We start from the raw sequence: 21,225 nt of genomic DNA, 5'->3' as shown, positions 1-21,225 counted from the left end.
TCACCCCCTCCCTGGTAGTTCTGTCTTTGGCTCTGCCCAGTACGCAGCCCCAGCACAGGGGTTGGAGGGCGTCGGTGGCCCCCTCGTGGGTGAAGGTTCCCCGCGTCCCACACTGTCTTTGCCTGGACCCCACCTGCCCCGTCCCCGGCAGGCTGAACGGCAACTTTGGCAAACAGATACGACACCTTCACTCTTCCTTCGGGTGAAATCGCTTTCTGGCATGCAATGGGACCAGCTGAGCTCCCCAGGCTGCCGATGAAGTGAGGGGAGGTGGAGGGGAATCGAGGAGCGTGAAGAAAGCCCACGGAGGGAGGGGAAGAAGAGATACAGGGTCGAAGACCGGCAGGAAAAAGGCCACTCAGTAAGGAGAGGGAGAAGCGCGAGTAAAGCAGACCGCGTGTGGACAGGGGGAGGAGAGAGCGCAGAGGAGGCGCGCGAAGGCTGAAAGCCCAGGCTGTCCGACCGACCCCGGCTCGGCTCGCAGGGGTGCGCGAGCGCGGGCGGTGCTGGACGCGTGCAGTCCGAGGGCAGGTCCCGGGGCTCTCCTGCCCCTGTCCGCAGCCGCCGGCGATGAGCGAGGCGACTCGGGTGTGCTCGGGCTACTACAGCCTCAACCACAGCTTCGTGGAGCCCTTCGAGTGCCCGCGGAGCGGCGAGGGGGCCGCCCTGCTCTACTGCTGCGGCTTCGCCGACCTCAAGTACTGCTGCAGCGAGCCGGGCAGCTACTTCCCCTACAAGCACAGCTATATGTGGAGCCTCAGGTGGGCAGGGCGGCGGGCTGACGGCGGGCTCTGGGGAGGCGACGAGCGGGGCCACACCGGGAGTGGCAGGGTCGCTCGCTCGGGTCGGGGCCCTCCGGAAGGACATGGAGGCTCCGCGGGCTGGTGAGAGACCCGCAGAGAAAGAGCGCCCGGCTCAGAGCTCCCCCACTCCCCACCCCGGGACGCGTTCGGTGCTGCCCCGGTCCCGCGAGCGTCAGGCTGTGGCCGCCAGAAGTGCGAGTGTGCCCTGGCCCCCGGGCGAGGCTGGCGCGGAGGAGCGCAGGTTGTGCGCCCAGGGCGCACGCAGTGCCGGCTCTGTCGCCGCGCTGCGCCCGCCAGGGACCAGTTCCAGGCAGGAGGCTCAGACGGCTGAGCGAAGAGGCGCAGATAACTTGAGGTTTTCATTCTCTTTTTTATTTGTTTGGGCGTTTGGTGCTTTGAATAGAAAGAGGGGACTTTGGGACTCATTTTAATGTATTAACCAAGGACCAGAGTGTTTAAAGTCTGAGGGTGAGAAGGAATCAAAAAGGGGTGTGTGTGTCTGTGTGTGGGGGGTGGGGGTGGGGGGCGCGCGCCTGTGTGTGTGTCTGTGTATGCGACAGGACTTAACAATGTGCACTTTTCAGATGATCTGACACTGACCCAGTACCGAACTGGAGATCCACAGGCAGGAAAGATTTTACTCTCTATAACACATACTCTGTAGAACCTTTTCCGGGACAGCCCTTTCTTAACACCTCAGCCACTCGGCCATTACGGGAAAGACAAGAGACTTTCTAAGGTCGAGTGTTTCTTGCCTCTTTTTATTACGATGGGAATTTACTCATTCCACCTAGTATTTATGCAGATATTTTCATTGTGAAATGCTTTCGTGCCCCCCCCCCCAAAGATTGCAACCTTTGAACTCGATTCTTTGATTTTGCCTGGAGAATGAATGTGAAAGAATTCCAAATCCACCTTCAATTTTTTCTAACAAACCTATTAGCTTATGCGTGACAAGAGAAAGACTACTGGTAAGCAGAAGGGTGTTATTTCTCTAATCCTCTAGCATGATCCAGAATTTGTCACACATGTCCAGTCCACAGCAAATGACTTTAAATGCTATTTCTTGAGGCAGTAAATTATTTTTTCAAGATGTATTGCTAGCGTCAAAAAAAAATCTCAAAAGGAGTGCCACATAACCAGTAAGTCCGGCTTACAATTGCGTTGTGCCAGAGTGGGGCATAATCTTGGAAAATAATGGCAGCTTATCCCTCTCATTCGGAGAAGTAATCAGTATTGCACTGGCATATTATCTGGCCTTTTGGAAAATAGCATAGTAACCCAGCTCTGAGTCTCTCGAGGCGTTAATAATGACGGCAGCACCTCGGACAGAGGCTGGCAACTGTTAAGTCAAACTCAGTTGGCAAAGTGCCTGGAATTCTCAGATCCTTGAATAGTTCCTAAGTGATAGGCAACAGAGCATAGGTTTATGAGGGCACAAAGATTGAATAGCTTGCTGGGGTCTTCATTCAGCACAGACACAACGGACAGTTTAGCTCAGTTCCTAGGACCTACAAAAATCATTTCAACTGAAAGCATCATTGGCAATGTTAAAACTGGGGATGTTATTAGTTACTGAGCATTGAGATCACAAAGGGGAGGCAAAAATTCAGTGCTTCATTTCCCTCATATTCTTTGCTCTCCGCCCAAATTTAAAATAGTTCAACTGAGCAAAATATTCTCAAAGTCACTAGCATTCGTTCTGAGATTCTGCAGCTGCTGGAGAAAAGCAGAGCACAGGTACCCCTAGGGAGTAAGTCAAGGTGCTAGGTGGGAGAACTGTGACAGTTCTGCAGCCTCAGACCCCCTATCCCCAGGGACTGGAAAGTAGACTACCATCATGGTGCTGGGAGGAAAGGATAAGGCTCTCTTTCTTGTGGCGGGCCCACCACAGTCTTTTTCCCTCTTCCAAATCCCTAACCTCTGAGGGCTTCCTTTCGTAACCTGCTTCAGAACCTAGGAAAATAATGCCTATTGCATAGGGCAACACATGAGTTCAGTAAGTAGTTGTGAAAATGACTATTTTAGGAGATTCCTAGAGTTTTGTCTTTATGCAGAGTTTTTTTTTTGTTTTGTTTTGTTTTAAAGATTTTATTTATTGGGCTCCTGAGTGGCTCAGTGGGTTAAGCCGCTGCCTTCGGCTCAGGTCATGATCTCGGGGTCCTGGGATCGAGTCCCACATCGGGCTCTCTGCTCAGCAGGGAGCCTGCTTCCCTCTCTCTCTCTGCCTGCTTCTCTGCTACTTGTGATCTCTCTCTGTCAAATAAATAAATAAAATCTTTAAAAAAAAGATTTTATTTATTTATTTGACAGACAGAGATCACAGGTAGGCAGAGAGGCTGGCAGATAGAGAGAGGGGGGGGGAAGCAGGCTCCCCGCTGAGCAGAGAGCCCGATGCGGGGCTCGATCCCAGGACCTGGGACCACAACCTGAGCCGAAGGCAGAGGCCTAACCCACCGAGCCACCCAGGCGCCCCTATGCAGAGTTTTGTATGCATGAAGCAAAGCTGTAACACAAGCTGTCTGTCAAGATTGTGAAGAACCTTCCTTCATTATAACGGAAAGCAGAAAGAGCATGCTTTGTTTCTCCTACAAATCATGTGATGGGTTTTTAAATTGTGTACATTAAATACTCGCAATATGCATGTGGAATTTAATTAGGTTGACGATCTGACTTTTAAATTGACTAAATTACTTTTTTACTTTGAGCATTTTTTAAATAACCAGTTCTCATTTCAAGAATCTTTATAGGGGGGCGCCTGGGTGGCTCAGTGGGTTAAAGCCTCTGCCTTCGGCTCAGGTCATGATCCCAGGATCCTGGGATCGAGCCCCGCATAGCATCGGGCTCTCTGCTCAGCAAGGAGCCTGCTTCCTCCTCTCTCTGCCTGCCTCTCTGCCTACTTGTGATCTCTGTCTGTCAAATAAATAAATAAATTCTTAAAAAAAAAAAAATGAATCTTTCTAGATGTGTGGCAGCCTAGCTGTCTTGTACAGCAGATAATTTAATGAAGTGGATTATGTTCCCCTGTGTCTGCGCCTAGTCCTAACCCTCCCTGACACATAGCACCTATAAAAGTTAGCTTTGGTGTCAACAAACATGAAAGACAACTTGCCAAAGCTGGGGATTCTCGCCCTTGGAAGAGAGCCCAGAAGTGAGGGCAAACTCCAATTTAAATTCAAAACATATACTGACTCTAGCCACAGAATTACCCAGTCCTCACTGTGTGCAGGGCTCAGGGGACTGGGCTGATGTTAAGAGACCAAGGGGGACTGGGCTGACGTTAAGAGACCAAGCACAAGTATCTTTGGAGGTCTGACTCCAAGTCTGTGGCCAAGGAAGCAATCTCTAAATGGTGGGGGCCCTTATCTCCTAAATCAAGGATAAAAGGGATGAGCTTGAGCACTTCACTTTTAATTCTGTTCTCCCTTTTTTCCAGAGCCCTAGCCTCCCTAGTCAAATTCTCCCCTCCTTCCCTTTGTTACTTGTCAGACTTGTTGGGGCCCTAATCTCTAGGAAATAGCAGAAGCCTGCAGGCAGGCCAGGACAATGATGAAGAAAAAGGTCATTACTTTTGAATGACCATCTCAATGTTGATTAATTTTCAGTGATGATTATACTATAATTTACTATTCTTTTTTTTTTTTTTTTTAAGAGTTGGCAGGGAGGGAAAGAGAACCTCAAGCAGGCTTCTCACCCAGACGGAGCCTGCTACGGGCTCCACCTCACCACCCTGAGCTTGTGATCTGAGCGGAAATCAAGAGCTGGCCGCTTAACCAACTCAGCCATCCAGGCGCCCCTCTATTTACTATCATTTACTTCTATTTACTATAAGCTAAGTGCCGTATTCAGAGCTTTTAATACGTATGCCCAGCACTATGGGAAAGTCAACAGAATCATGTGCTCTTGAGCAGCTTAAAATCTCTTCATGTGTATTTACATTCCCACACATACTTTGGATTCGAGAAAGTAAAGTACATATGTTTGCTTCTTAGTCTTTCAAGATAATTTTTTTCCAAGCTCCTTTTCCCACTTAAAAATATGAAGTTCACAGGCTTATGAAAACCGTGTTACTTCTCGAACGATTAGTCTTATAGATAACTGTATCAGAAGGAATTATTACAAAGTGAATGCAGAGAAAATAATATCAGATATACACTTTTTTTTTTTTTTGAGGAAAACACAAGGGTTTCTTCTTTAGTGCCAGCAGCCATTGGTGTTATGCTCTTTTAGAAAGGAAAAACTCAGGCTACCCCTGAGCGTTATATAAATTCTATAAACATTGCTTTCCTTTCTTCTTTGTTATAAAAGTTGTGGTTTTGCATATTAGTAAGTGCTATCTTCCACATGTGTCTCCAAAAGAAAAGTTCTCCATTTCTGGTAAAAATTCGCTTCGCTACTTTTGCACTGGTCATTATTTTTTTTTTTCATCTTTTGTGGGTGAACACAATTTTTCCTTCTAAAATATACTAACAGAGGTTTCTGTGACTGAAATATTTTTAGACTCCCTGAGAGAATGATGTGACCTTTCACCTGCCATATGAGTTCACATGGTTTTCCATACTAATGTTAATATATAAATGTGTAGAGAAAAATAGAAGAATTTGAGGAAAGCAAATGTTGAGCTGTAGATTTCCATCAGATACTGTTTATACTAAAATAGAGTTTGGTGAGGAATGACTGAAGCGAGGACAAACAATCTTCAGACCTTCTCTTTAGTGTATGTGTAAACCATTTTGTGTGACAGTGAGAATGTTCTTCCTGTTTCTTCAGCATCGGTGCCCTGGTTGGACTGGGAACTGCTGCCCTTGTTCTACTTGCCTTTGTCGTGAGCGTCTGTGTCCTTTGCTACTTATTTCTGTCGACAAAGCCTCAAAGGTTAGACACTGGCCTTAAACTTCAGCACCTCGAGATTTCTTCCACTCAAGAAGGTAATTTGTGTCTATTATTTGCAGCCAACTTCCTGCACTCTATTCAAGAGAATCACCCGTCCCTGGGTAACCCACCATCCTGTGAACAATGAATGTTTTTTAAAAATTCAACTCATTATATGCCTTTATAGAAATTCACAGGAAGTTAGGCATTCATGGTGAAAGACTTTTGAGAAATTGGGCCAAAGGACAGAAGAGGGGCAGGATGTAAATGTTCTCATAAAAAAACAACCGATGGATCCAATAAATCCACTCTACTGTATTTAAGGCTCTTAGTTATAAAGGTTTTAGCCTCTTGGAGTTGTTTGTGGTAGAGCCAAAGAAGTCGAATAAATAGAGGAGTGGAATATCTGATAATTAATTCTCGGGGTTGCCTTGCTCTAGATGGGTCAGTCAGCGGTCAGCTGGGTGTTCACCTGCATGCCTGAGGGCTGCAGAATTCAGAGGGGGCGCCTAAAATATCTCAGAGGCATACAGAAGGAATAGAAAAACAGGAAAGATAAATAGAAGACCGTCTTTGTTCTTGAACACATTACGAACTAGGTAGGCTGTGCGCATGCGCGGGGGCATGCAGCGTGACTATAAAGTAGAAAGAAATGTTTCTGTATAGTTTGTGGGACTGGGTCTCATCATCTCAGTTACAAGGTGCCACACAAACGCTAATGGTTAGCATTATGAAATTCAGTCCGAAAGAATGGTCATAATTTTTGTGAATATAAATTTCTGTTAGTGTATTTAAATTATTTTTTTAAGATTTTATTTATTTATTTGACAGAGAGAGAGATCACAAGTAGGCAGAGAGGCAGGCAGAGAGAGAGAGAGAGGAGGAAGCAGGCTCCCTGCCGAGCAGAGAGCCCAATCGATGTGGGGCTCGATCCCAGAACCCTGAGATCACGACCTGAGCCGAAGGCAGCGGCTTAATCCACTGAGCCACCCAGGCGCCCCTCTGTTAGTGTATTTAAAAAGCAGTAGTCATAAATTTCGAGATATAGAGAGCATTTTTAATAAAAATTTAGAATCTATAAACAGACTACATACGTGTGTCTATGTACATGTATATATTTAGAATAAGAGACACGTGCTCACTAACTTCTGTTTAAAAAAAAAAACAAAATGAAGGGGCGCCTGGGGGATTGAGTGGGTTAAAGCCTCTGCCTTCAGCTCAGGTCACGATCCCAGAGTCCTGGGGAGCCTGCTTCCCTTCCTCTCTCTCTGCCTGCCTCTCTGCCTACTTGTGATCTCTGTCTGTCAAATAAATAAATAAAATCTTTTTAAAAAATTTAAAAAATAAAAGAAAATGAAAAAGTTTACTTTAAAAATTTTAGGAAAATCACTTGCTTGGATGCTGTCTTTTGCCTGAACCCTGAAACTTATATTTCTGGAGTACATGCTCTGTGACCTTATCAAATACACTGTCACTGAATGATCACATTATCTCCGCTTTCTTTTTCTGTAGAGCAGGTATCTCTCAGAGGGCGTCTTGTGTCAAAGAGCAAGAAGCCAAGATCCCTTGGCAGTTCTTTTCTGAAGCACCGTTTGGAACTGTGTGGCCGAATCGATAGGATGTTAGTTGAATTTAGTTCAATGGCTAAGATCCTATTTCTCCACAGGCAAAATGAAGCAGCGTCTTTAGTGACTACCAAATCTTTAGATCATAAAATCAATTTTAAAAACTCTTTAAAATTTTTAAATTCTTATTTCATTTTAATTTTTTATTAGCAAATAATATATTATTTGTTTCAGGGGTACAGGTCTGTGATTTATCAGTCTTACAGAGTTCACAGCACTTACCCTCCCCAATGTATAAAATCAATTTTTTTTTTTTTTAATTTTTTTTTTTTATTTGCCAGAAAGAGAGATCACAAGTAGACAGAGAGGCAGGAAGAGAGAGAGGGAAACAGGCTCACCGCTGAGCAGAGAGCCCGATGTGGGGCTCGATCCCAGGACCCTGAGATCATGACCTGGGCCGAAGGCAGCGGCTCAACCCACTGAGCCACCCAGGCGCCCCTAAAATCAATTTTTGTTCTTAAATTTTCCTATGCATAAGAATCACCTAGGAAGTTCGTTAAAACTGCAAACTCCAGACTCTGCATTTTAGAACAAATAGCTTCTCTTCCCAGTTAAGTAAGCCCTTGCTCCCCTGCTGTCTACTCTCCACAAAGCAGCCAAACTAAGTCAGGTATTGTCATTCCTCTGCTTAAAAACCCTAATCCCTTCCCATCTCTCTTGTTAGATACAGAAGTCTTAACTGGAACCTACCAGGGCCTCTGCGGTCTGCTCTCTCCACTCACATTTCTCTCCTCTCCTGTGCACAGACACAGTGGTGGTCTCTTTTCTCTTCCTTGAAACTCCTCTGCCTCAGGGCCTTTGCATGTGCCGTCACCATTGTCCAGAAGGCTTTTCCCTCAGATACCTGTATGACTTTCGCTTTCTTTACATCTTTACTAAAAGTCACCTTCCTAGGGAGTTCGTCCCTGGTCACCATATCTGGCTTTTTAACTCCCCTCCAACATATTATATACCATTTCTGTTTTATTTTTCTCCTAAGCATTTGGGACTAATATACTATATATTTTAGTTATCTATTGTGTAACTTTTCTCCACTCCAACTGGAGAGTAAGTTCCCAGAAACAATTTTTACTTGTTTCCTCACTACTGTATCCCTAAGGCCTAGAACATGTGACAAGGTTTGATGAACAAACTGAATGAGTGGTACTACACCTATACAGTACATGATCACAGGAGCATTTTTCCTGTCCCCTCTAGAGGCATCATACAGTCATTAAATGTCTCCCCTATGCCATGCATTGTGCTAAACAGAAGTTGGTTGTTTTTCCTGGTTGATCTCAGGGACTGCCCCTAAATGTTATTTCATGTTGGCTCTGAGACCTAGCAAGAGAATTAGTTGACTTGTTGATTCAAGTATTGTAGCATTACTGCTGCTTAGCTATGGAGATCCATTAATGCACTTCCGAGGTCGTTAGAAGAAGCTCCTTTTTTGCATGGAAATGTCTCCTCTCAAAAACATTGTGTTTATGAGGCCAGCAAAACTCAAGACACCTTTCCTTAGTGCTTGCTATCGACAAGGTAGGATTTCAGACAATCACTGCCTTCCTGCTGCTTTCCAATGAGGTGATTCTGGTCCTGTGGGTTGATTTTAGCCAAATCAGATATGTTGGAGAGCCCAAAACAAAATAGGTAATCGAAATGTCACTGAAATCGGGAGAGAGGATGGTTTCTATTTGAAAGTGACCCGTCAAAGTGAAAATGCTGTGGTGCTATTGTGAACTGTGAGACGCTCTGCTCCAGTGATTCTCCCACCTGGGAACAGGTCCAGTGCTCTAACTATTAAAAGCAAGAAGTCTTTCTTCCACTTAAGGAATGCCTTCAAAGTCAAGGATAAGAAAATGTCTGCAGAAGAACCAAGTAGGTAAACATAACATCAGAAGAAACTGATTTCATCTTCTTTCAAAATGATCCATTCTTAAGAGTCAACCTCCCATTATTTTACATTAATTTGCACAATCGAGACTGTTTTCATTACAGGCAGTGTGGATGGCCTGCAGGGAAAAATGTTTCGGTGCACATTCTAAAACTGACGCAGGGCACTAACCTTTTCTGTTTCTATAAATGACAACCATCTAAGTCTAAAATAGTCTAATCTTAGGTGGTTTTGCCAAGATTTTTCCTTTGTGTATCTTTATTCTATTGGTCTTTTTTTTTTACATTTATTTATGAGAGAGAGAGAGTGAGAGCATGAGTAGGGGGAGGAGTAGAGGGAGAGGCCTGAGGGACAAGCAGACTCCCCACTGGGGATGGAGTACAAGGCAGGGCTCGATCCCAGGACCCCGAGATCACAACCTAAGCCTAAGGCACATGCTTTAACTGACCGAGCCACCCAGGAGCCTGCTTCTTTTTAATGTATACAATTTAAGCCTTTATAGGTTTTGAATTGATCCTGAAAACAGCAGGCCAGTGGGAGGGACTATAGAGTTTCACTGGGCTACCTCCAGAGCTCACTTTGTGGACAGGAACTGTCACTGCAAAACTGATTGCCTTTAAACTGTGTGCCATTGTTATTTTCTTCCCTTTTTTTGTGTTTTGAGTTACGCATGTTTCCAATGCCAGCGTTTAAAAGAATCCCCTTGTTTGTCAGTTGTATGGTTCCAAGAAGATGGCTGTGTGCAGGGCCTCTTCTCGAGTAGACACTCTTGAGGGGGAGGACTCGTTTCGTAAGATGTGTAAGAATGAATGGCTAACAAAGAAGCAGTTCAAGGGGGTGAATGTCCTAGATCCCTGCTTCTCAAGCTTTTCCCCAGGAGAATCCTAAAAGGTGGATGAGAAAGGAACTTGTACCTCCAGAATTCCAGGGGCTACACTGGAAAGGCTTGCCTGAGACCTCTGAGCTTTAAGTTATTTCAAGTTCCTATTTTATTTTATTTTTTCCCATCTTATTTTTTAAATTTACGCCATTTTTTCAATTTGGCTGAATGTAATGGCTTGTTTGAGTCTAATAACATCTTCTCCTTCTCATATCTGAAGAAAATTGGTGCTCCGGGAAAATCAAGCACATCCAGCCTGTGGTTCCGAGTACCCACTGACACTTGTAGGGCATGGAGGGGCGTGGAGGCCTGAGGAGAGGGGCTGCTGGAAGCAGGGTTCTGGATGGAAATTAAAAGAGCAGACATTAGTAGAGCTGCTTGGCACCAAATAAAAGAATAGAGTTGTGCAGAGATAACAGACAACTCCAAGCCCCTGTATCTGGTGGGCTCTTTTGTAAAGGCAGGTGCTACAAATGAAAACAGGTAAGCAAATGCTCACAAAGGTGCAGCTGTCTGGGAGAAAAACATAAATTACACATGGTGTACTGAGAAACCACAGCTGAAGATCCCACAATTGTTTCTTCTGCCCATTAACAAAACATGACTCGGACTGGCTCTAAACGGTCTGCTGTATTTTTTTCTTCTTGGAAGAGTCACCTGGAAAGAAAAACCTCTCTTCCAACTCACTTTTCTTGATGGAAAATTAGAAAATATAGAGAAACAAACAAACAGTGTATTCCGTGGCCCCACCAAACAGAGATGAGGCTTGTTAACAACCATGTTGAATTCTTCCATGGAATTGTGGTATGCAGCTCTACACATATGGGTATAACAAAGTGGGGGAGGGGTGAGTCTTATGCTTTATTTTCACTGAACAGTATCAGCATCTTTATTTGCCAATAAATAAATGCCTTTGCCATAGACTAGTTCGACTTAAAATTCTGATGGAGTGGGGTTTTTTTTATTCTTTTATTTCAATATAATTTTACACTTCCAGAAAAATTGCAAGAATAGTATAGAAGGTTGTATACGTCTCCTCAGATTTACTTCATTGTTTTTTGTTTTTTTTTTAAATTGTATTTATTTATTTGACAGACAGAGATCACAAGTAGGCAGAGAAGCAGGCAGAGAGAGAGGGAAGCAGACTCCCTGCTGAGCTGAGAGCCCGATGCGGGGCTCGATGTGGGGCTCGATCCCAGGACTCCGGAATCATGACCTGAGCTGAAGGCAGAGGCTTAACCCACTGAGCCACCCAGGCGCCCCAGCTTTACGTCGTTGTTAATATTTTGCCTCATCTTCTTTACCGTTGACTTTCTCTCAAGGCATATTTTCTAAATCATTTGAAAATAATTTGCAGATATCATGCCTTTTAACCATAAATATTTCAGTCAGTGTTTCCTAGGAACAGGATTTTTTTTTTCCTTACATAGTTACAGTATGTTTATCAAAGTCAGGACATGTGACACTTAAACAGTAATATTATCTGATCTGCAGTTCATATTAAAATTTTGCCAGTATCCAGGGGTACCTGGCTGACTCAGTCAGTAGAGAATGTGACTCTTAACCTTGGGGTCATGAGTTCAAGCCCCATGTTGGGCACAGAACTTACTTTAAAAAAATGAATAATAAAATAAAATACAATTAAAAAAATTTTTGCCAGTAACCTTAATAGCAATGTTTTTCTCATCTAGGATCTAGTCTTGGAATTCGTTGTCATTATTTCTGTAGCCTCCTTTAATCCTCAGGCTTTCTTTTTCTTTCATGATCTTGACATTTTTGAAAAGCAGAAGCCAGTTATCCTGTAAAGTATCTTTCAATTTGTCTGATATTTTCTCATGATTGGAGAGAGATAATACGTTTCAACGAGAATACCACAGAAGGCATAGTCTCAGGGCATCCCATCAGGAAGCACATAATACTGGTTTGTCCCATTAGGGGTGATGTGAACTTTGATTCGTTGGTTAAGGTTGTATTTGCTGGATTAACACATTGTAAAGTCACTATTTTCTCCTATTAGTTCCTAAGTAATTTGTAGAGAGGCACTTTGAGACTGAAAATATGCTGTTCCTCCTCAAACTTTCATCCATTCATTGATGGCTCTTGATTGAGTTTTTTCATTCAAAATTTCAAAACAATTTTAAAACTATTATTACAATAGTTCTAAAATGGCTACTTTCCAAGCCCCATATTCCTTTGATGTTGGTTAGTTTGTTATTCTACTATAAGGAAGAGCTTTCCCTTCTCCCTCTTTATTGACCTATTCATTTATTTTTTTCAGACCAGTACAGACTCAGATGCTGTTTTAAAATATTCTGTGACTGGGGCGCCTGGGTGGCTCAGTGGATTAAGCCGCTGCCTTCGGCTCAGGTCATGATCTCGGGGTCCTGAGATCGAGCCCCGCGTCGGGCTCTCTGCTCCGCAGGGAGCCTGCTTCCTCCTCTCTCTCTGCCTGCCTCTCTGCCTACTTGTGATCTCTCTCTCTGTCACATATATATAAAAAAAAAAAAAATTAAAATATTCTGTGACTGTCATTATTTATTCTGATCCTTAAATTGTCTCAGATTTGGCCTGTGGGAGCCCCTTTAAATTGGGTCCTTTGTCCTTCTGAAATGTGTCCATAATTTTTTGAGAACTTTTTGGCTTTCTGTCACAAAATGTTGTGTCACAAAATGTTCCAGGCAGCCTGTATGTTCCCTGTTCCAGCCCTGGAATCTGACATTTATCTAAAAAGCCAGGTTCATTTTAGCTGGGAACAGTATTTAGAAACCAAAATCCAAGTATACCATCTTTTACTATTGACTTTGAACTAGCTCACTTTTTTTTCATTACACACATATATTGCACAAACTAAGTATTTTCTTAGCATAAATCCCTGAGAATAGACTTGCTGACCAAAGGACAGGCACATATTAAAGGCTGTGGGTACAAGCTGCTGACTGCCCTCCAGAAAAGTACTATTTCATGTGTACTATTATTTCAAAAGATTTATGTTTTACTAATTTCCTTGAAAAAAATAATAGTGTTTTTATCTCAAACTAAGAGTGGGAGTAGACATTTAAAAAAAAATTTTTAAATTTTAAATTAATACATAATGCATTATTAGCCCCAAAGGTACAGGTCTGTGAATCGCCAGGTGGGAGCGGACATTTTAATGTTTAAGTCATTATTTCTTCTTTTAAAAACTACTTCTAAGTAATCTCTCCACCGAACGTGGGGCTTGAACTCTTGATGCCGAGATTAAGAGTTGCATGTTTTCCCAGTGGAGTCAGCCAGGTTGCCCCGTCATTTCTTTTGTGGCATACTGTTGTTCATATCTTATACATGTTTTTCTGTGGGGATGTACATTTTTTGCTGCTTTAAAAGAATTTTACACACAGCAACCCTTTTCCACATATATTACAAAAGTTTTCACACTTGTTTCCCTTGTAATTTAGTATGTGACAATTTTCATTTAGAGAAGTTTCTCCTTTTGTATTTTCTCCCTTTAGTTTATACTTAGAAAATTCTCACCTTTGGGGGCCCCTGGTTGGCTCAGTTGGTAGAGCATGTGATTTCTTAACCTTGGAGTTATGGTTTCAAGTCCCATGTTGGGTGTAGAGATTATTTGAAAAAAAAAAAATAATAATAATAAAAATTTTAAAAGTCTGAAAAAAAAAGAAAGTTCTCACCTCACATTAAGATACAAAGATATTCACTTATATTCTCTTCTAACATATTTATTTTTATATTTAAATTTTTATCATGTGGAAATTTTAGTTTTGGTGTAAAGTAGGAGGTAGGGATTTGTTTTTTTATTTTGCAGATGAGCCCACTGACCAAATATCTATTGGATAATCCATCTTTCTCTTGCCAATTTAATATGTCATAAACTGAATTGTTACATATACTGTGATCTATTTTTAGACCTTCTGCTTTGTGAATTTATCAATCTATTTATTCTTAAGCTGAAAATGTACTTTAAAAATTATTCTAGTGGTATAATTTTAATATCTGACCAGGCAAAACTTTCTCCTCCCTCCCATTGTGCTTCTTTATTAAAGTTTCTTGGTGACCCTTGTAATGTTCAGGTTTCCAAATGAATTTTTGAGTCACATCAAATTTTTAAAAATCAAGTGGTATTTTGATGGGTTTTTCACTAAATTTATAGATAACTTTGTAGCCTTAACTCCATCCAACAAAACTCTGCTCAAAACTCTTATTAGTCTGCCAAATTATTTTGTAATACCATTATTTGTTTCAGAAAGACTTTAAATAAAAAAATGATTTATTTATTTGCAAGAGTGAGTGAGCAAGAGAGCAGGAACAGGGGGAGGAGCACAGGGAGAGGGAGAAGCTGACTCCCCGCTGAGCAGAGAGCTAGATATGGGATTCGGTCCCCAAACCCTAAGGATCACAACCTGAGCCAAAGGCAGGTGCTTAACCAACTGAGCCACTCAGGCGTCCTTTCTAAAAAAAAAAAAAAAAAAAAATTGTTATTTTTTAATATTTTATTTATTCATTTGAAAGAGAGAGCACAAGCTGTGGGAGGGACAGAGGGAGAGGGAGACTCCCGGCTGAGTGGGGAGTCCACCACTGGGCAATGGAGCTGAAGGCAGTTGAAAAGGCGCCCCCACAAAGCCTTTAAGAACTCACTGAGATCTTAGTAGAAGATGGGGTAATTTGAACTCAACAATGGAAAAGGTTCTGTGCCTCCTAAAGGCAACTTTCTACTTACAGTAAAGAGTCTGTAATTTCCTATGACTGCTTTTGTTCCTAGATGTAGAAAATCAAACTGCTCAGCAGAGCTACTACCACATTCAGTATTTGTGGGTCTTCGTCAAAGCTAAGGGTTAGGCAATCTTGGCTGATGTTGGAACCAACGACCAAAATAGAAGCTAGTCTCTTGTTGTGAAATTCATTTAGAGGGTTTTAAATATGAGCTAAGTTATTTGTGAGTTATGTTAGTCGCTGGTGGTTGGAAAAATTTAATAATGCAGAAAAGAAAAAGGAAAAAAAGGCCTGTGGTGGAAAAAAATAGGATAGGAAAAATATTTCTGGATAGAACTGCCTTTGCTCATTGATGGATGGATAAAGCCAAAGGGCAAGTCTAAGATGTAGCTTTTACGGTGAATTTTTAACTACATTTATTTGAGATACATACATACATATTTGAGATACAAATATATATATATGTATATATATATATTTGTTTTTAAAAGATTTTATTTATTTGACAGAGGGAGAGAGAAAGCACAAACAGGGTGAGCAGCAGAGGGAGAGGGAGAAGCAGGCTCCCCACTGAGCAGGGAGCCTGATGCAGGACTTAATCCCAGGACCTGGGGATCAGGACCTGAGCAGAAGGCAGTCACTTAACCAACTGAGCCACCCAGGTGCCCTGAGATACTTATATATTCTTAAGAAGGCAGGGTCCTGCACAGGGTAAAACACAATACATCAGCAGGTCACCGGGAAAGTTCACCACTTCACCATTAACTTGGGATCCAGCCCTATGCTTCATATTAAATTCGAAGGGAAAAATACCCTCTTGCAGATCAAAACCACTTAGGGTACAGATTTAAGGTGGCTTGTTTTCACTAGTAGGAACTATGGGATGAGCGGATTGTGTAGATTTTCCACCCAAGAGTAAAGTGAGCCAGCTAATTAGGAATTAGAAGCCACGGTAGGACTGAGAACTTTACACAGAAGCTAGGAGGATGGAGGCAGATAATGGCAGAAATGTCTAATTACGGTTCTGGCCTGATACTCAAAGAGACAAAGACCTACAGGGGTCTCCAGTATTCTTTTGATATTTTGAAATGGCAGGCAAGGGCAGAGTTCATAGAAGAATTTTAAGATAAATGGATTTCTGAGGACTGGTTCTGAAAATGAATGCAAAATTTAACCATTATCAGAAAAAATATATTGGTGCATTTCATGATGAGGATACGTGCAAAGATTGTTTGATGAATTGGATTTGAATTCTGGCAAAGGCCAAAGCTTTAATGTAAATGCCAGTCTGAGAGTTATAGGATTAAAGGAAGGTTGAGATTTCCCTTGATGACCAGACACAAAAAAAAAAAAAAAAAAAAAATGAGCAGCAGAAAGAACAACTAATATCAAACCCAGAAAAGACCAATAATGTTGGAGCTTCGCAGTCTGCATTCAGTAAGGAAAAGGAGAAATTAAATAAGGAAACCCTTTTATGTGTAACAAATCCCTTGGGAGCTCAATGGAATTTTAGATTTCTTATTTAAAATCTAACCCATGTTGTAGTCCTGCAACAGAAAAAGAGGCTGCTGATTTTATCCCTGTTGGTTAAGAAATTAACTTCTATTTATCAAAGCAAAACTAGGAAAAAGGGAAGTTGCTCAGACTTTTCCTTCTGTCTCTTTTAAAATTATTCCAAAGGGATGCAGTTAGCTGGACTCTATTATCACTGTGGCTACTCACTGCAGTTGTTTTTCTCCGCGTACAATTATTTTGGAAGTATGTACATTGAAAGTACCTTTGGGTTTTTTTCTTAAGTTTTGAGAAGAGAGTCAACACTAGGGGTGTTAACTTGCTCATCAAAATTCCTGTTTCAAATGACATTGGTATGGTGTTTATAAATCTTTTCTTGTTGGCGAAGCAAACTGATTCTATTAGGGGGACTGCCTTACCTTAAGAAGCCAATCTAAGAACCTAGATGTCCATCAACAGATAAATAAAGAAGATGTGGTATATATACACAATGGAATACTATGCAGCCATCAAAAGAAATGAAATCTTGTCATTTGCGACGATGTGGATGGAACTGGGTATTATGCTTAGCGAAATAAGTCAATCAGAGAAAGACAATTATCCTATGATCTCCCTGATATGAGGAAGTTGAGAGGCAATGTGGGGAGTTTGGGGGGTAGGAAAGGAATAAATGAAACAAGATGGGATCAGGAGGGAAACAAACCATAAGAGACCCTTAATCTCACAAAACAAACAGAGGGTTGCTAGGGGTAGAGGGGTAGGGAGAGGGTGGTTGGGTTATGGACATTGGGGAGGGTATGTACTATGGTGAGTGCTGTGAAGTGTGTAAACCTGGTGATTCACAGACCTGTACCCTTGGGTTAATAATACATTATATGTTAATAAAAAAAAGCCAATCTAAGAAACAAATTTGTATCTACACCAATTAGAAGGATCTGGTAGCCAAGGGAATAAGGAGCTAGGGCTAGAGAATAGGGTCTTTGTAAGTCCTAGATGAAGAAAAACTTGTAATACTGGAATATGTTTTCAAGCCTTTAAATCTCAGAGGGCAGTAGACAGGTTAGAGAAACTTTTTCAGTTGCTGCCAGAAAATACATAATGGAAACTAGAGCGGTTAGAACGGAGATGACTTAGAGAGAACCCCTAAGTTAGGAAATAACCTCCTGAATTTATTTCTCATTAAAAAAAAAAGACGAAAACAAAAACTGTATGTGACAAGGTAGATAAAAACACCTTGAAATGTGTTTGAAAGTCTTACTGAAGTATCTTATGATTCTAAGTATATGAAAAGCTTAGGAAACATGAAGGACTGGAATTAACCAACATTCAGTTCAGACTTCCAGGAACTCCAATAAAAATTTAATTTTAGATGTTTAAAGAAATGCTTATGCAAGATGCAAAAGTCACCCAGATAATCTGCAACTAATTTACATCTTATATCCTTGATCTGTACCTGCTAGAATACTGAAGAGAACAAACAATGCTATGCCAGTCAAAAATTAACCTATAAAAATGTTTTTCTCATGTTACATGAGGAAAACAGTTTCAGTGGTCCCCACAGAGAATAAGTTCCATTACTTAAGTGCTTTGTAGCTAAAATTTCCTCTACTGTTTTTTAAAACTCCATTTTGCAAGTAAGTCAGGTCAAATGTATCAGTTTATTAGATTTTCTTTTTCTTTTTTTTTAAGATTTTTTTATTTATTTATTTGACAGAGAGAGATCACAAGTAGGCAGAGAGGCAGGCAGAGAGAGTGAGAGGGAAGCAGGCTCCCTGCCAAGCAGAGAGCCCGATGCGGGGCTCGATCCCAGGACCCTGAGATCATGACCCGAGCCGAAGGCAGCGGCTTAAACCACTGAGCCACCCAGGCGCCCCAGTTTATTAGATTTTCATGCCATCCTTTCCAGTTACTCCATTTAGCAGAATTATTGCTGACTGGTCATTGAGCTACTTGACAGGTTAGAAAATGTTGTGCCTACAACAAATTAACTTTTAAAAATCAAATTATATGGTTGAAACACTGTGATTGAATGTTGAGGAGAACATTTTCTTTCTTTCCTTTTTTTTTTTTTTTTTTTTTTTTTACCACCACAGAGGTTCAGGAGTTATGAAATAAAGCCATCTAGGCTCTATACTTTCAACTTACAGTATTTTAAGTTGAGCTCAGAGAACAATACCACCCACATTTCAGTTCTGTGGGCATGATCTGGGAGCTGGAGTGAGACATCATTCTTTATACCTTATAAATAATATTGCCCTCTGAGTGCTGAATTCTGGTATCAACCCACAGTGGGGGTATTCTGATGGGGACTGGGAAGCAGTCTGTACATTACTTATAAATGGGCAAAGCCAGGCAGCATGAACATACTGAAAGACGAGAATTGACTTATGCAAATAGCAAAGGGTAGACGAAGGACCTGTTTCTAATAGTGGAATCTCTTGGCGAGAGGGTCCTGCTTCCTCTGAGGGAGGTTCAGAGCGGATTTTTCTAAAGGAGACTAATTAGGGAGGAAGATGGTGGTAGGAACCAACAGGCTGAGCCCTGAGAGACTCCTAAATCTAAGAGGCTGGGAGAAAAAAGGGACAGAAAAGAGACTGAGAAGGAGCAATGGAGACAGGAGGTGAGTCAAGAAAGGATGGTATCCTGGAGGCCAAGGAAAGAAAATGCAGACAGCATGCAGACTATGAAGTGGGCCAGCACCGGGGGAGCCTTAGCGACAGTGAGATTTATCTACTGCTTCTACATATTTATACATTATTTAAATTTGTATATATTTGTATATATTGGCAAACTAAATGATATAATTACTTTCTTTTAAAAGATTGATTGACTGATTGATTTAGAGCCTCTCATGCAGACGCCATGCTGAGTGCGGAGCCCCATGTGGGGGGCTCGATGTCACAATCACGATCTGAGCCGAAATCGAGAGTGGGACGCTTAACTGACCCACCCAGGCACCCCCTTAACTTTTCTAACACTCATTCTTGAAGAATGATCCATTTCTTTGCTCTAAGCTTTGGTTTTTGTGATGAGCAAAAGTCCATATTCCTCTGCCCTTGTGCATTTTGGACTCATATTTACATGGAATGAGTGAATGAAATTGTGGCACAAATGTGGTTTTAAACATTACATCTAAATGGATTATGATCACAAAGCCTTAAGAGGGCTGCAAATTATTAAGATAAGCTTTAGTATAATTTTGTTCCTTTTTATGCATAGGGATAGTCATACTTTTATTAAGTAACCCAGAAATTGTTGCCTTCTTCCCAAATGTGTAATTTCCTCCATGGAAACGTGGAAGACAAAAGGGTAAGCACGGAAATGAAATTCTTACTTCTGTTACTAAGTGTTTCTCTAATTTGACTTTCAGAAGGAAATGCTCAAAACAACCTTGAAATGATTCAACTCTCATTCATCCACATAGCATTTTCAAGACATATTTTCAATATTGCTCCAAATGTATTTTTTTAAGCACACATAAAGCCAAATTTTATGTCATAGTTCCAGATAATTATTTCATTTTGTTTTGTATTTTGCAGGGAACCCAAGCAGGAAAACCAAAGCCCCCAATTCAAATGCAGCATCAAATTCAACAATTGAAACGTCCTATGAAGCTGATGATGTAATTCGAGATCCAGAAATGGATACAACACAAATCAAAACTGTGTATTCTTAAAAAGCCTGTGTTGCAAAAGCTCGCTGGAGAGATGGAGCAATACAAAGAAAGAATGCATTTCAAATACAGTGTAATTGTACTATTCAAAAATCCACCATTTACAAAGCAAGACACAGCTGCATTTTTGATTATTCAATTAATTTATTAAAAACCCACTAAGGTTTCTGATTATGTGCAGTTTACTTTTATTTGCTAATTAAGATGTTTCTGTATTACATGAAATTATGCTAATACTTCAGGAGAAACTAAAGAACGTATCAATAACACAGACAAGCGAAACTATGCCAGTGTGGAACAATGAAAGATTTGTCACATTACCAACATTTCACAATTCTTTTGATACTCAGAGGCAGTTCTTTTTATGAGAAGATTCTGAACAGGTAAATCTCGGGGGGGGGGGTGGGGGGTGCTCTTATAAAACAAAGGTGGCCTGTTAAGCCTCTTAGAGATAAACCGCTACCTTTTTTTCAGGGCTTGCTGGGTACAAAATGAATGTACTGTGTTTATAAAACCTAATGTTCAATAACAAAATATGTTACCATGCATAATCTGCATAATAAATATTTTCTGCATACCAAGGATAACCATAACAAAAATCCTTCACTGATTAAAATTCCTACAGAACTCCTAAAATGAAAGTTTTTTAAAAATAAATTCTCTATTCCCACATAAGGCTATTGCATTAATACTGTAAGACATCTAGAAATAAAACTATGGTTTCTGCACATTATAATTGTCTTAGAAGATTTTTATTCCTAAGTATGATTTCTATTACAACAACAGAGACCTTGTTTTCTAATGGAATTCAGTAGGAAAAAAGGATTACTTTTATTTTATTTTTTTTTAAAGATTTATTTATTTATTTATTTGACAGAGAGAGAGATCACAAGTAGATAGAGAGGCAGGCAGAGAGAGAGAGAGGGAAGCAGGCTCCCCGCTGAGCAGAGAGCCCGACGCGGGACTCGATCCCAGGACCCTGAGATCATGACCCGAGCCGAAGGCAGCGGCCTAACCCACTGAGCCACCCAGGCGCCCCAAAAGCTGGCTCTGCCCAGCACATCCACTGTGTTGTGTGTGTCAAATATGGCTTCTCTGGTCTGGGTAGGGGGAAAAAGGAATGCCCTAATGCTCTTGGCAGGCAAAGCTCAGGTTTCAAAACTTTCTACCAAAAGGCTGTCAAAATTTTGACCAAGAACTGGGGTTATCTTCTATACTAGCACTGTGCAGAAGTTTCTGTGGTGATGGAAATGTTCTTTCTGTATCTGCACTGTCCATGG

The 21,225-nt window shown here is 41.3% G+C and overlaps 1 protein-coding gene across 1 annotated transcript; it reads left to right on the top strand.

Moving 5' to 3' along the window:
- The first annotated feature begins 557 nt into the window (after window positions 1–557).
- On the top strand, window positions 558–20,773 carry SHISAL2B (shisa like 2B). The gene is made up of 3 exons (XM_045999884.1): window positions 558–761; window positions 5,574–5,731; window positions 19,812–20,773. Exons 1-3 carry the CDS (start codon window positions 571–573, stop codon window positions 19,946–19,948), a joined length of 486 nt encoding a protein of 161 aa, XP_045855840.1. The 5' UTR covers window positions 558–570; the 3' UTR covers window positions 19,949–20,773.
- The last annotated feature ends 452 nt before the right edge of the window (window positions 20,774–21,225 follow it).

Source organism: Meles meles, chromosome 3 (genome assembly GCF_922984935.1).
Source record: "Meles meles chromosome 3, mMelMel3.1 paternal haplotype, whole genome shotgun sequence".
Taxonomy (NCBI): domain Eukaryota; kingdom Metazoa; phylum Chordata; class Mammalia; order Carnivora; family Mustelidae; genus Meles; species Meles meles.
Note: the sequence above shows the minus strand (reverse complement) of the source record. Positions and strands in the feature narration are given on the sequence as shown.

What these genes read in the sequence shown, in the direction of transcription:
- SHISAL2B (XM_045999884.1), top strand. Translation starts at nt 571, where the DNA reads ATGAGCGAGGCGACTCGGGTGTGCTCGGGCTACTACAGCCTCAACCAC. An exon ending in AGCTATATGTGGAGCCTCAG is followed by an intron (nt 762 to 5,573) that starts GTGGGCAGGGCG and finishes CTGTTTCTTCAG; the next exon opens with CATCGGTGCCCTGGTTGGAC. An exon ending in GATTTCTTCCACTCAAGAAG is followed by an intron (nt 5,732 to 19,811) that starts GTAATTTGTGTC and finishes TGTATTTTGCAG; the next exon opens with GGAACCCAAGCAGGAAAACC.